The 13,744-nt window shown below is 46.4% G+C and overlaps 1 protein-coding gene across 1 annotated transcript; it reads right to left on the bottom strand.

Annotated features, from left to right (window-relative positions):
* Positions 1 to 5,753: 5,753 nt before the first annotated feature.
* LOC123119008 (sucrose transport protein SUT2) lies at positions 5,754 to 10,897 on the bottom strand. Its single transcript, XM_044538643.1, has 5 exons — positions 10,114 to 10,897; positions 7,247 to 7,980; positions 7,080 to 7,143; positions 6,950 to 6,993; positions 5,754 to 6,282 (listed from the first exon to the last, which is right to left on the bottom strand). The coding sequence occupies exons 1-5, from the start codon at positions 10,622 to 10,624 to the stop codon at positions 6,118 to 6,120; spliced, it is 1,518 nt and encodes a 505-aa protein (XP_044394578.1). The 5' UTR covers positions 10,625 to 10,897; the 3' UTR covers positions 5,754 to 6,117.
* Positions 10,898 to 13,744: the final 2,847 nt, after the last annotated feature.

Here is a 13,744-nt window from a genome sequence, read left to right as displayed (position 1 = left end):
ATGGGCGCCGCGTTTTTGTTTCGGCACATGATGATCTTCGTCACCAGGTCCTGTTGCTGGCCCACTCGGCTGGTCATGAGGGTGTGCAGAAAACCCTCCATCGTCTACGCGCCGACTTCTACATTCCTGGTGATCGTGCCTTAGTCCGTGACTGGGTGCGATCTTGCATGACATGCCAGCGCAACAAGACGGAGACATTACGGCCAGCTGGTCTGCTTCAGCCTTTGGACGTGTCGTCTCAGGTCTGGGCCGATATCTCCATGGACTTCATCGAGGGCCTTCCCAAAGTAGGCGGCAAATCAGTCATTCTCACTGTGGTCAACAGCTTCTCCAAGTATGCCAAGTATGCCCACTTCATCGCGCTGGGGCATCCGTATACTGCCGCGTCCGTGGCCCGTGCCTTCTTCAAGGGCATCGTTCGTCTTCACAGGTTCCCCTCTTCGATCGTCAGTGATCGGGACCCGGTGTTCACATGCCATGTTTGGCGCGACCTCTTCAGGATGGCGGGCGTCCAGCTCCGCCTGAGCACGGCCTTCCACCCTCAGACGGACGGCCAATCCGAGGTGGTTAACAAGGTGATTGCCATGTATTTGTGCTGTGTTACAGGTGATCGCCCTCGTGCTTGGGTGGATTGGCTCGCATGGGCGGAGTACTGCTACAACACCTCCTATCACTCCGACCTGCGTGCTACACCATTTGAGGTGGTATACGGTCGGCCGCCCCCGCCTATCTTGCCGGTGGACCCGGAGACGGCACAGACAGAGGCCGCGGGCGAGCTTATTCGCACCCATGACGAGATGCTCGCTGAGGTCCGTCAGCGTCTCCTCTAGGCCCAGCAGCTGGACAAGCATTACTACGACGGCAACCATCGCAAGGCGGAGTTCGCGGTGGGTGATTGGGTGTGGCTGGTCTTCTCCACCGCTCTACGCAGTCACTCGACCCGCGCGCGAAGTGCAAGCTCGGGCCTCGCTACGCTGGGCCCTTCGCCGTCTTGGAGCGCATTGGGCAGGTGGCCTATCGCCTTCAGCTTCCGGCCGGTGCTCGCATCCACGACGTTTTCCATGTGGGCTGCTCAAGCCTTTTCGTGGAGAGCCACCGCGCTTCCTCCGACCGCCGACGGCCGTCTTCTTCCGGAGTCGGAGAAGGTGTTGCGGGCGCAGCTCCGTCGTGGGGTGTGGTTCGTTCTGATCTAGTGGACGGGCCTTCCGGAGGAGGAGGCTACTTGGGAGCAGCGTGACGACTTCCGCCAACACTATCCAGACTTTCAGCTCAAGGACGAGCTATTTGCGCAGGCGGGGAGAGATGTTATGACCGGTTTAGCATATAACCGGAGGAGGCCCACTGGGCAGTACTTAGGGGCTTGGCCCACAAGTTATCTTAGGTTAATTATTATGCAAGTTATCTAGGTTATAAATATAGGTTGTAAGACTCTTTTCAGAATTAAGCAATAAAGATATTTTCTATCCCTATTGCCCGGCTCCCAGAGGAGCCGGAACCCTAGCCGCCGCCAGCCCTAACCGCCGCCGCCCTCCTCTTCCCTCGCGACGGCGCCGACGCGCCGGAGCACGCGCCCTCACCCCCAACCTCAGCTGTTCTGCCCTTATAATCTAAGGAGTAGAGCCGGTAGGAACCCTAGTCCTACCATATGGCGTCCTAACGGTAGACCTAAAGCATGTTTAGCGAGGCTATGATCCTCATGATTGATAAGCAACTTCTTTGTCCTTATATGAGTGATAAGCAACTTCTTTGTTCTATCTCCTCAAACAACAGATAAAAACTAATTTAAATTCACTGAAATTTGCATCACTTTCTTTTTCAGGTATGACTTAGGAATCTTCCTTCTTCAGTACGTTAGCAACTACAAAAGTCTCGGAATGGAGGGTTTCCCTAATGCAAGTACCTACCAATTTCTCCAATGAAGGCACTTTTTTCCTTTTTGGTCAATCTTCAGAACATAACCAAAATTAAACTGCAATTTATTTTAAAAATTGAAGGACGGTCTACAAGCTCAACGTGAGAAATTCCTTTTTGAGATTGTCACTTGCAAGGACAATAAAATGTACGTTGCATTTTTAAAGAATTTCTATACAATGTAAAACATATTCATGTAATTCAATACAATGTTTCATACAATTCAAAAAAATGTATGCATTGCATTTAAAAATATACTCACGAGTTTCAAAAATATATTCGTGGCATTTTAAAAAAATGTTTATACAATTTTGAAAAAAAAATATTCACACAATTAAGAATTTTTTTTGTATCATTCAACAACGTGTATTTAAAGTTGTTTAACACATATTCAAAAAAATGCTCAAAAAACAAGTATTTGAAAGAATGTTAATGATGTACTTTAAAAGTGTTATTAAACATGTATAATAAACAAATGGTGTAGATGTATATCAAAAATGTACAATGCATATGAAAAAAAAAAGATATCAATACGTATGTATTTAAAAAGTGTTAAACATGTATGTAAAATGTTCATTCTGTGTACTCTAAAAATGTACAACGTGTACGAAAAATTAGACGTGTTTTAAAAAAAACTAAGAAATCCTGTGAGAACCAAACAAAAAAGTAAAAGTTGAAGAGAAAACCATAGAAAACCTGAACAAAAACAGTGAAAAATACAATAATAATATTTAAAAAAACTTGCATGCAGCTACAGTGTTAGACCTGCCCAATATGATACTCAAAATTCCTAAGTGTCCTTACATGGAAATTTCTAAGTGCTTCTCTGAACTCCACAACATTTAGGAAGCATAAATGCATTGCAAACTGCTCATACCATCTGCTCTCCTTCTTCTTCTTGACCCTACTCTTCCTACTAGAAGGCAACCTTGGAACTTCTTCTTCATCACTAAGGCCAAAATCACCTGAAAAACAGTATTCATCAGGTTCAGGCACAAAATCTTCGAACTTCGTGTGTTCAGGCTCACTGTGTGACTTGCTAGTTGAGCTTGGTTTTCTGGCATGCTTAAGCTTCTTTGCTCCTTTCTGTGGTACAACTAAAGGTTCTTCATGTTCAGAAAGGATTTGGTCTTCCTCCCAAAACTCGGAAGGTTCTGAGTTAGCTCCACAATAGTGCTCTGCAGTACTCTTCCCTCTCCTTATGGCTTGTCTCTGTGCCAGCCTCATCTTCACCCCTAGCCCAAGCCTTGTATGATATTTTCTACCCTCTGTAATCACCCTTGAAAAACTCAAAATCTGAAAAAGATTTATCCATCTCATCTTCATCTTCATCTCCATCATCTTGTAATTCTAGATCTTCTTCTTCTGCTTCCACAACATTTTTTTCCCTTGTTGAAATTACAGCTCTGCTGTGTGTTAAGATAGGGCTCCTCAGGGATTACTGGTGGTAAAGTTGCATTAGAGCCAGGATAGAGGACACCTTGTGGGGAGACAGTGTAAAAAACTGGCTCACCAACGTTATTAATGGGAATCTGTTCCACAAGCAAGATGTGATCCATATTAGCATCTGCTGGGCTTGGATCAGTAGTTTTTCTGACAGTGATGTGCCGGAGTTTCTTATCAACAAATATGTCAAGCATTTCCTCTACTTTCTCCTCACTATCCAGGACCTCCACCCCCTCCAAGCCCTTTCCCTCTTCCTTAACATAAGTCAAAAATGCATCCAATCCATACCCCTCCAACTCAACCAGTGCTAATAAGGTCAGATAATTTATATCTGAAACTGAAAACTTTCTCTCTATATTGTCTCTGCCTTGAAAATGTAGCCTCACCTCCCAAACCTCATCATCTAAGTTGTAGTAGTTAAATTGACAAACAAAGAAGCAGATTAATTGTAAAAGGCACTGAAACTTAAAACAACTACTTACTGTAATTTAAAACACTAATCAAATGTACTGAACATTTCTAAAAAAGGTACTAAATACAGTGGCATAACCAAATATGCACTAGCATGCCAACAAACAATTACACTGCTCATTTGCAATACTGCACTATCTTCTAACCCTAATTAAAATAGTTGTTTCCTAATAAGTCACTATCATCTTCTAAACCTAATTTATAAATTTGAACTAAAAGTATGAATGGTACTGAAATTACTTACCTCACTCCACCAAACGATGAAGCCCACCTGTGTCCGCCCTCTGGATCCGTGTGGATGCACTTCGCCACTGCCCTAGCCACGCGGAATGCCGGATCTAGCTGGACCTCGAGCGGTGATGGCTGCGGCGACCGCTGCGTCGGGAAGCTCAGTAACATCCCAAATTTTCAATTTGGATGTTATACATAGGTCATCATATGCATATCATATATTTTTTTGCATTTTGGTTGTGATCCTAGAAATCTTAAGCAACTCAAGGACCCAAGGAGAGAGTTGGAGATTTCACAAAATTTTCATATTTGAATTTTTCTCAAATTTGAAAAGAGGATCAATTTGCCCAGCCGCCGCCATCGCCTTCCCGCGCGCGCCGCCGTGCCCGAGCCGGAGTCCGGCTCTGACTCCGCATCGCCGCCGCCGCCTTGCCCCCTCCCCCAAGCCCCCCCCCCCCCCCCCGACCCCTTTATATGCCCCCCCCCTCTCTCCTCAAGCGTTCATTGCACGTTCAAAAAATGTTTATGTAGTGTTAAAAAGTTGTTCGCACAACTTTTATAATAATGTTAGTAGCATTAAAATAATCTTTGTGACATTTAAAAAAATCAAGCATTAAAAAATGTACGCCACATGTTGTATGAATTTCTATATGTACAATGTAAAAAAATATTCATGTAATTCAACAAAATGTTCCGTACCATTAAAAAAAATTACATTGCATCTAAATATGTATTCTCGAGTTTCAGAATATGTTTGTGACATTTAACAAATGTATCATTCAACTTTGTGATCTAAAAATTGCTTATCACATATTCAAGAAAATGCTCAAAAACAAGTACTTGAAAAAATATTAATCATGGACTTAAAAAGACTTAAACATGTATAATAGAACGTCTTAGATGTATACAAAAAAAGTATGATGCCTACGAAAAAATTAGACATTAATACATATGTTTGAAAAATGTTAAACATGTACATAAAATGTTTTTGATGTGTACGAAAAAAGTACAATGTGCATGAAAAATTAGAGATGTTTGGAAAAAAGAACTACGAAAACCTGTGAAAAGTGAAGAAAAAGCAAAAGCAAAAAAACGAAGAAAACAAGAAGAAAAATACAGTAAAAAAAACTCGCACACAGCTACAGTGTTCGACCTGCCCATATCGCTGACATATCATGTCTCGGTACAGGCGAGTCATAGCTCCCAGGCCTCCCTTGTCATCAGCAAGGCCGAAGAAAGAAAGAAAGCAAGGCAATCATCGTCATTTTTTTAGCTCTGGCTCATCTGCACCAAGTGAAAAGAAAAATGACAAAAATACTAATTTTTTTCATAAAATTCCATTTTTGCATGAAAAATAGTTTGGTATTTTGGTACATGAGGTGTGCTCCAAATTTCAGATCATTTGAATATATGAGTAGCTCTCAGTAGAAACACAAATTGGATCAGAACAATAGGTGTGAACAATAAACTTTTTCACAGACCCCAAAATTATCTTTTTTACCAAGAGCTAATTAGATGTCCAAATGATCTGGAATTTGAAGTGCGCCTCACACATCAAATTATCTTCCATATATTTTTTGGAATTTTTTGAATTTTTCTAGTATTTTTTAAAAAAATTGTTCATCACAGGTGCAGCTAAGCCTGGGCACCAAATCGCCTCGTCGGGAAACCATGAACAGGTGACAACAATAATCTCAAACAAAAACCTGCAACTTTTATTGATTGATTGATAATCTCCGACAAAATGACAAAATATCCGAATATACAACAACATATGACTGACCATGTTTCACACCGACAAGCGAAAAAAAGGCAATGATAGGGCCCATGGAGGAAAGTAACAAGAGGAAGAAAAATTCCAGAGCCCTCCTACTTTTGGCCTTGAATTTGAACCCAATCCAACTTGATGATGACAATATACAGACCCCCCATGCCTAGTGTAGTGTAGGCAGCGCTCCCGGTGTCTTGGAACCAGTGTGCAAAGAATGAACCAGTGTACAACCTGCCTTCCTTCCTTGTCTGCAACATAACAATGTCTCTGTATACTCGCTCGAATCATCATCGTTGGGTGGTTTTCTTCTTCGGCCCGAGCCGGGCCCGCGGGAGCCCCAGGATGGCTACCAGCCCGCCCACAAAGGAGGCTGCGGCAGCCACCCAGAAGGATGGCGCGTTCCCTCCGCCGAAGAGCTGGTCCCATGGCCCGCTGCCCAGCGACACGATGATCTGCAGGTACCACAGGGTCACTTCCAGTTAACTTTCTGTTTCCCCTAGAAAAACATATGCTTCTACTTTTGTGTTTCACCTAAAAAAAGACATGCTTATACTTTTCTACTCAAGTTTTCAGGTTCAACTCTGCTAATTACTGCAGACCAAAAGTTTCAGATAAATATGGCACAGAGTCACGAAACGTGAGGACTTGTATTCTCAAGGCTGCAGAAACTGTCAGAATGTTTTATCTGAGAACTGTGGTCATAAGTAAGTTGATTATGTACTAACCATTTGGCTTAGCTTTTATGTTATTCAGCTGATTGATTTCTAGTGTAAAAACTCAAGGGCTTGGTTTTCTGAGACAACACATGCATCTGCTTGAATTATCCTACTAGACAGGGATAGTCGGTTTATCAGTACAGACCAGTGGAAGGATCAGGAAATGATAATAGTTCTCACAAGATTCAACTTTGAATGCATATGCTACTAGTTATTAGGTACACAATACGGAACAGTGGAATTAGGAGTTTTTAGTATTGCTGTATGACTAAGATGGTTCAACTGGCTATTGCATTTAATTCCTTTGGTGCCGGAAGCTTAATCAGATACATTTTCATATAAATTATGCATATACACCAACTATACTCCAAACGGAAAACATAATAGAAAAAGGAGTAAATACCTGTGGTATGACAATAGATAAATTAAGAATGCCCATTGCTAGACCTGTGGGGAAAAAGGGACAAATGTAAGAACTAAGAACACGGATCCAATATGATGCAGCCAAACAGTCTAGTGAAAAGCAAAATTACCTTGGCCTAGCCCAAGATTTTCAACACGACTTGCAGCCATCGCATATGGTATACTGTACGTAACCTGCAACGGCAAAAATAAAAGTATCATCAATACCACGCGTATAATATGTATAGGAGGGAAAGAAAACCACATTGGTGCCAAAAAAAATAGTGCTGTTACTGACCGACAGAGGTGCTCCTAGGATTGTGAACACAATGAGGGAAGCGGCGACAATGCCGGTTGGAGGTGCTCCACTAGGTCCATAATCCAGGTTCTGCGCAACGTATGTTATAATAAGCATCGCCACGAAGCACAGTGCCATGATGATATTGGAGACACCCCATACAAGTCCAGCTCCCCACTTCCTACACAACTTCTCCATTCCAATAGATGTGATCCCGAGAACAACCGAGTTGAGCATGAGACCAAAAGAGCCCATTCTCACACCGTCATGATACTTTTGGGTGTCGGCGACGATCTCCGGGCTTCCCCGGTAGATCTCTCGGCCCATCCAGTCGGTGTCAAAGAGGATGAAAGGGAACCAGCCGATCCAGGTAAGCGAGGTGACGATCAAGACCATCCAAACAGGCATCGTGAAGTACTTGAACGACCCGAAAAGCTCAAAGAGGAAAGCCTCCTCCTCGTGGCTGCTCGGAGGTGCCGCCTCGTCGCTTCCGAAAGTAGGATTGTCCTGCACCGTCACGACGCTAACGTACGTCGTAATCGCCAGGATGATGATGTCGAGCAGGAACGCGGACTTGAGGTTGGCGCAGCTGACAGAGCAGGACTCCGTAATAGTGAAGGGGAATATCTTGTACCAGCCGTTGTATGCCCCGGTGGCGTACCCGAGTATGTTCCCCAGGGCCATGAAGAGCGAGAAGTAGGCGTTGGCAATCCGGGTCCTCCTCGGGTCATTCTCTGCAAACGACAAAAAGGGGTAGGTCAGAAATGAGTTATGATTACGTTCGACATGAAGGGCTGGGTACAACAATTTAACTTTTTCCTAATCCTGCAGAAATGGATCTAAGCGGAGACTAAGTAGCACTATACTACTAGCATATAACAGAGGGAGTTGGAGGAGGGTGCATCTAATTGTACAGGCAAATGGGCCCCAATCAGATTTTCGCTGAGAAAGCTCAAAACGTGTGTAATAAAGATTGTGTCAGCTGAACTCGATTGTCAAAGCACGAGATACCAGCGATGGCCATAGCATCTGAATAGATAATAAATCAAGAAATTCAGATCATTTGTGTGGCTACGACACAGAAATAATGATTTAGTAATAAAGTTTGTGTCAGCCGAACTCAATTGTCAAACCAGAAAGCAGTGATGGCTATATATTCTTAGTAGAGAATAAATTCAGATCATTTGTGTTGGCCACGACACAGAAATTTGTGTGGCGACGAAAAAAGCACATCACCCCCATCTCATCTCATCAGTGTAAACATTTTCTCGCACCGCATTAACAACACACGAGGAGAGTGACAGGCAAACAACTGGGAGACCACGGCCACCACAGAGCGTTGGTAAGGGAGGAAATCAATTATCGATAAAACAAACATGCAGGGGGGGCCTCCCATTGAGTGCTGACAAAACAGAGGAAAAGAAAAGATGCCATCCCCATCGTATGATTGGAAATCTGGCATTGCAATGCTTAAATATCTGTCTCCCTCCCAAGCTGGTCAGCATTGCATTGGCCTGATCCAGGAGCGAAAGCGACGCTCTGATCGTAGCTTCCCGCACGCTTGTTGATCATCATCGACAATCCTCCATCGCAATGCGCAATGGGCAGCCAGACTCGATTGTCAAAACTCAAAACAGAAGACAGCAACGCCGGCTATGTAAGTAAATGTTCTGAATAGGGAAGTATAATTAATTGCAATTAATTCAGACATATTACATCTAAGACAGAAATGTGTGTGTGGCACATCAACCCCCCACCTCATTCATGAGTGTAATGTTTTCGTGCACGTGACGAAAGAGTGAACGGAGCACAGACAGCATTGGCAAGGCAGGCAGGCGATCAATCATGAAGCAAGGGCAGCAGGCAGGGGCCCCTCTGAGAATACCTGGCTGTTAACAAAGATGCCTTTGGGTCTCCTAAGATTCTGAGATCTGGCAACAGTTATTAGGGACGAAAGAGTCTAGTGACAATGCTTAAATATCTGCCTCCTGCTCAGGTCGGCATTGGCCGGATCCGGCCGCGAAAGCGACCCGCCGGGCCGAGCTTCCCGCACACTTGCTCATCATCGATCCTCCATCGCACATGAATGAATGAATGAATGAATGAATATACATGGATAGATAAATGAAGTGGTGTGGGGAAAGGACAAGGCTTGGTGGCGACATTTGTACCAACCGTCCGTGATTATTCAAAGGTTTGCATCGCTGTAATGGAGTGCCACGTCCCCATTGTCAGTGTGGCATCAGCATATAGTATTGTATTTGGTTTGGCCACCCCACCCCAGTCCAGGGTCTGGTCTGTTGTGTGTAGTGTAGTGTGTGCTGGTAACAAACAGGGCAGCTGGGTGTCAATACCCAATAATGTGATGTGAAGAAGAAGAAGAAGAAGAAAATGGAATTGAGAGGTGGGCAGGTGGCGAGCCAAAGCCGACCATCGGAGCAAGAATCTTTTTTCTCGGCCTAAAGCGGAAAGCGACATTGATCTCTTCTCTTTCTCTCTCGTGTAATGCAATCTTCCGGCCACGCAAAATCAATAAATAAGTAAATAAGTATGGGTAGGAGGATCGTTTTTGCACTTGACCCCTCGTCGTCGTCGTGTAGCAGGGGTTGCGAATCCCAATTACTGCCAATCTCATCTATCAGTCAGGAAAACAGTGAGGGGAATTTATTCCTCCCCATTGTGAAGCTAGAAGAACCATGTATGTATGTGCTCCAGTACAGGTGTAAAATCGAACTGAATGCTCGGCAGCAATCGGGCAGAGTCGAATCGAATCACCTTTGCTAGACCAGCAAGCAAGCAAGCAATTGGAAGGAAACCAGGGGGGAAGGAAGGAAGCAGAGGAGAATTGGGTAGGAATTGGGTGGCACCTGTGAGGTCTGCGAGGAAGGCGCGGCATGGCCCCTGGGTGGCGTTGTTGCCGACATCCAGCAGCCAGAAGCCGATGAGGTAGACGATGATGGCGCCGAACCGGGTGGACCCGGGCACGATGTTGTCCCCGAAGAGGCGGCCGAGGTCGGCGGAGAAGCCGACGGTGAGCACGGAGAAGGCGATGGAGGCGGCCCCCGCGGCGATGAAGGGCCGGCGGCGGCCCAGCGGGGAGTTGGCCGGCGCGATGCGGTCCGAGAGGTGGCCCACCAGGGGCTGCACGAGGAGGCCCGACAGCGGGCCGCAGAGCCAGACCAGGCTGGCGAAGGCGTGCGGGATGCCGAGTTCTTGGACGTACGGGGTGAGCAGGGAGAGCTGCAGCGCCCACCCGAATTGGACCCCGCAGGCGACGGACGCCGCCCGGAGCAGCGAGCGGAGCGGGACCTTGCGCGGCGGCGCGGCCGAGGAGGTGCCCCCGCCCCCGGCGCCGGTGTTGGGCCGCCGCGGCGGCATCGCCCTTGATGAGTGGTGTTGGACTTTCTTGGCTGCCCGCTCCCCCCACGCCTCCTGGCTGAATTCTGTGGGAGACCTGGCCTGACCTGGGAGAGAGGGAAGGGAAGGGATGGAGGGAGGGGAAAGCAAAGTATCTATCGCTCTCCCTCGGCTGGGGCTGGGCTCCGCTCCGGTAGGGTGGAGTGGAGGGAGGAGTCCACGGCGGAGAAGGGAGGGAGGGAGGTGGCAGCGAAAGAAAAATCTATACTTTTTTGGGGGACGAAACGGACGGACGTGGCTGCCGTCCACGGTGGGCGAGGAGAGGAGGGGAGGGGAGTGGGGACGACCACGCTTCTTGTTTTCTACCTATCCTATCCTACCCAATGATCGATCTTTTTTTCTTTTTTTAAACGTCGATAACTGCCACACGTGTGGTATATTAGGCATCCGCCCACATATTCCGTGTGGCGTGAGCACGAGACAGCCCACACGGGCTGTGTGTGAGCGTCCATTAGAATTGCCCACACGTGTGGGCGCGGCTGTTTCGTGCCACACGCCCAACAAGTACTACTCATCTCCACCTCGCGCATGTGGCACGAAGCAAGAATGCCCACACGTCCTGGCGCAGCTACGTTAGGTACCCGCGGGATGACGATTTAGTTGCCATCCGGGATGGTAGATGTAGTTATTCGGGATGGCAAGTGTAGTTGTAAAAGCATGGCAACTCTATCTGTTTTGGTTAACTATAGTAGTCGCCGCGTGTGATTAACTACTTGCCACACATGTAATCAAACCGTAGTTGCCGTGTGTGATTAACTACTTGCCACACATGGTCAAACAGTAGTTGCCATGTGTGTTTACCTAGTTGTCACGTGTGGTCCAACCATAGTTGCCATGTATGGTTAAACACAGTTGCCATGTGTGTTTATCTGGTTGCCACGTACGCGCAACTGCACTTGTCGTCTAGCAAAGAATCACAGTTGACATGTGTGTGTACCAAGTTGCCACGTTCGCGTAACTGCAGTTGCCATCCACAACGTAGGAGTCGTCGTGTGGCGAAAAGCAGTTCGCCCACACGCGCATGGACTGGGTGATGGCTGTGTGGGCAGAAACTAGTTCGCCCACACACGCAGCTGGCAAACAGCATGATGCCGGGCGTGTGGGCAAACTCTCCAACGCCACACCAAATCGACCTTTTTGTGTCGAGATTCATGCAAACTGCATTGGACGATGATCCAGGCATGTGGGCGAGTTGAAGAGGTGCAGGTGGGCGTTAGTGTTTTCTTCTTTTAAATCCGCTTCCCAATGATCGATCCGTGGTGTAGAATTTTGGTTGGTTTCGTTTTGTTTTTCACCCACGGCGCAATCGAGAAAAAGATACAGTGGCCTACGCCAGCCAGCCTCTCGTTCCCCTCTCTCTCCTTTTCTTTTTTCCTTTCCTTTCCTTTCCTTATTCAGATCCAATTTTGGGGTTGGCTCACCACGTGTGCCACGCGGCCTTGTCCTCTTCTCTCCTAACGGACTACCACGCCACGTCATATCGTGTGAAACACACACGTTAACAACTTGTGTATTAACAGACCAACTTGTGGTTGGATGGTTAGAGGGACCGTGGTATCTTCAGCCCATCAGAGTTCAAATCCTGGTGCTCGCATTTATTCCTGCATTTATTTTAGGATTTTCGGCGATGCACATTCAGTGAGACGAGACGTTCCCGTTGACGACGAGTAAATCTCAAGATGATATGTTGGCTCAGTCTTTCGGAGCTGCTCATAGGGGTAGATGATATGCCGGCTCAGTCTTTCGGAGCTGCTCATAGGGGTAGGGTGTGCGTGTGTTCGTTTATAGAGGTGAGTGTATGCGCGTGTATATGAGCGCTTGTGTCTGTACTGATGTTCAAAAAAACAACTTGTATATTACTCCATACCAAGGGGGCTTGGACCATTTGCCACACTTTGAGGTTTCATGATTTACCTGCCATTTTATTGTTATAACCACTTGTTTGGTAAAAAATTAGTTGCCACAAAAAAAATGTTTTTTTTTGTTTTTGGTAAGTTAGCAAAACATGAGACAATTGATTCTATTTTAGGGAGAATTGTTGGGAGGAAAATCAAAGAGAAGAAGGAAAGGGCGGGACTAAACTGTATGCATCAATATCAAAGGAATGGGGTATATCTGTGGACTAAACTGCAGGAAATGCCAAAATAAGGGGGAGAAGCTCATCCTATCGAAGACCACCATCATTTGTGGCCATCATCTTGTAGCATTAGAAAAGAGGAGCATATATGGTATCATCGTACACATACGTATAGAAATAACCTGCCCACAGATCCTTTCCTTGTCTCCATGGGGGAAAGCAATCTCCGGGGGTATCTGTCTATTATATTGGTCTGTTTTATCGAGTATCCGGTTTTAGTTGTAAGAGGTCGGAATACAACTCCAAGTTGTCATGTTACCGTGGACACGTCTATTCGAATAGATTACTTTCCTGCAGGGGTGCACCACATTACCCGATACACTCAATGACCTCTGGCCGGACACACTTTTCTAGCTAATGCTCGGCCTCGGGCAACCGACACGTCATAGTCCTACCTAGCTAGGCTCTCCAGAGAGGTCAACACACATGTCTAAATCCTAAGCACGAAAGGGGTCATGGGCCAATCTCCCTAAGTACTCCTGCACGTTGTGTGGACAGCCGGGACCAAGCTCACCTCTGTATATACATCCAAGCATGCCGCTCATCTCAGGCGCGTGCCTCTCAACTGTGACGTCCGAGCTTTCGAAAGAAATAGTACGACACCAAGGGTCCCATATACAATTATCCCGCGCGGCGGTTAGTGCGTATATGCCAATGTCAGTCTCAGATCAAATGCCCAATCTCGTTATGCGTGTTATTAAGAAGTAATCACGGACACCGACCAGGGTCCAAGCCCACCTCTCTCCTAGGTGATCTCTACCTGCCCACCTCGTTCCGCAATAGAGAATCACTCTTGTCGGCTGTTGGGACAGGTCCCGAGCTACCACCGCACCCTGGGTGATACCGCTAACAGCCAGCCGCCACAATGATCTCTCACGGGTACCCTTGGGGCCGACCCGTCTTTATCGTTGTAACATCGGGGTTCAGGTCCATACCATCAAGGT

The sequence above is a fragment of the Triticum aestivum genome, chromosome 5D (assembly GCF_018294505.1).
Source record: "Triticum aestivum cultivar Chinese Spring chromosome 5D, IWGSC CS RefSeq v2.1, whole genome shotgun sequence".
Lineage (NCBI taxonomy): Eukaryota > Viridiplantae > Streptophyta > Magnoliopsida > Poales > Poaceae > Triticum > Triticum aestivum.
This window is presented reverse-complemented; position numbering and strand designations above follow the sequence as displayed.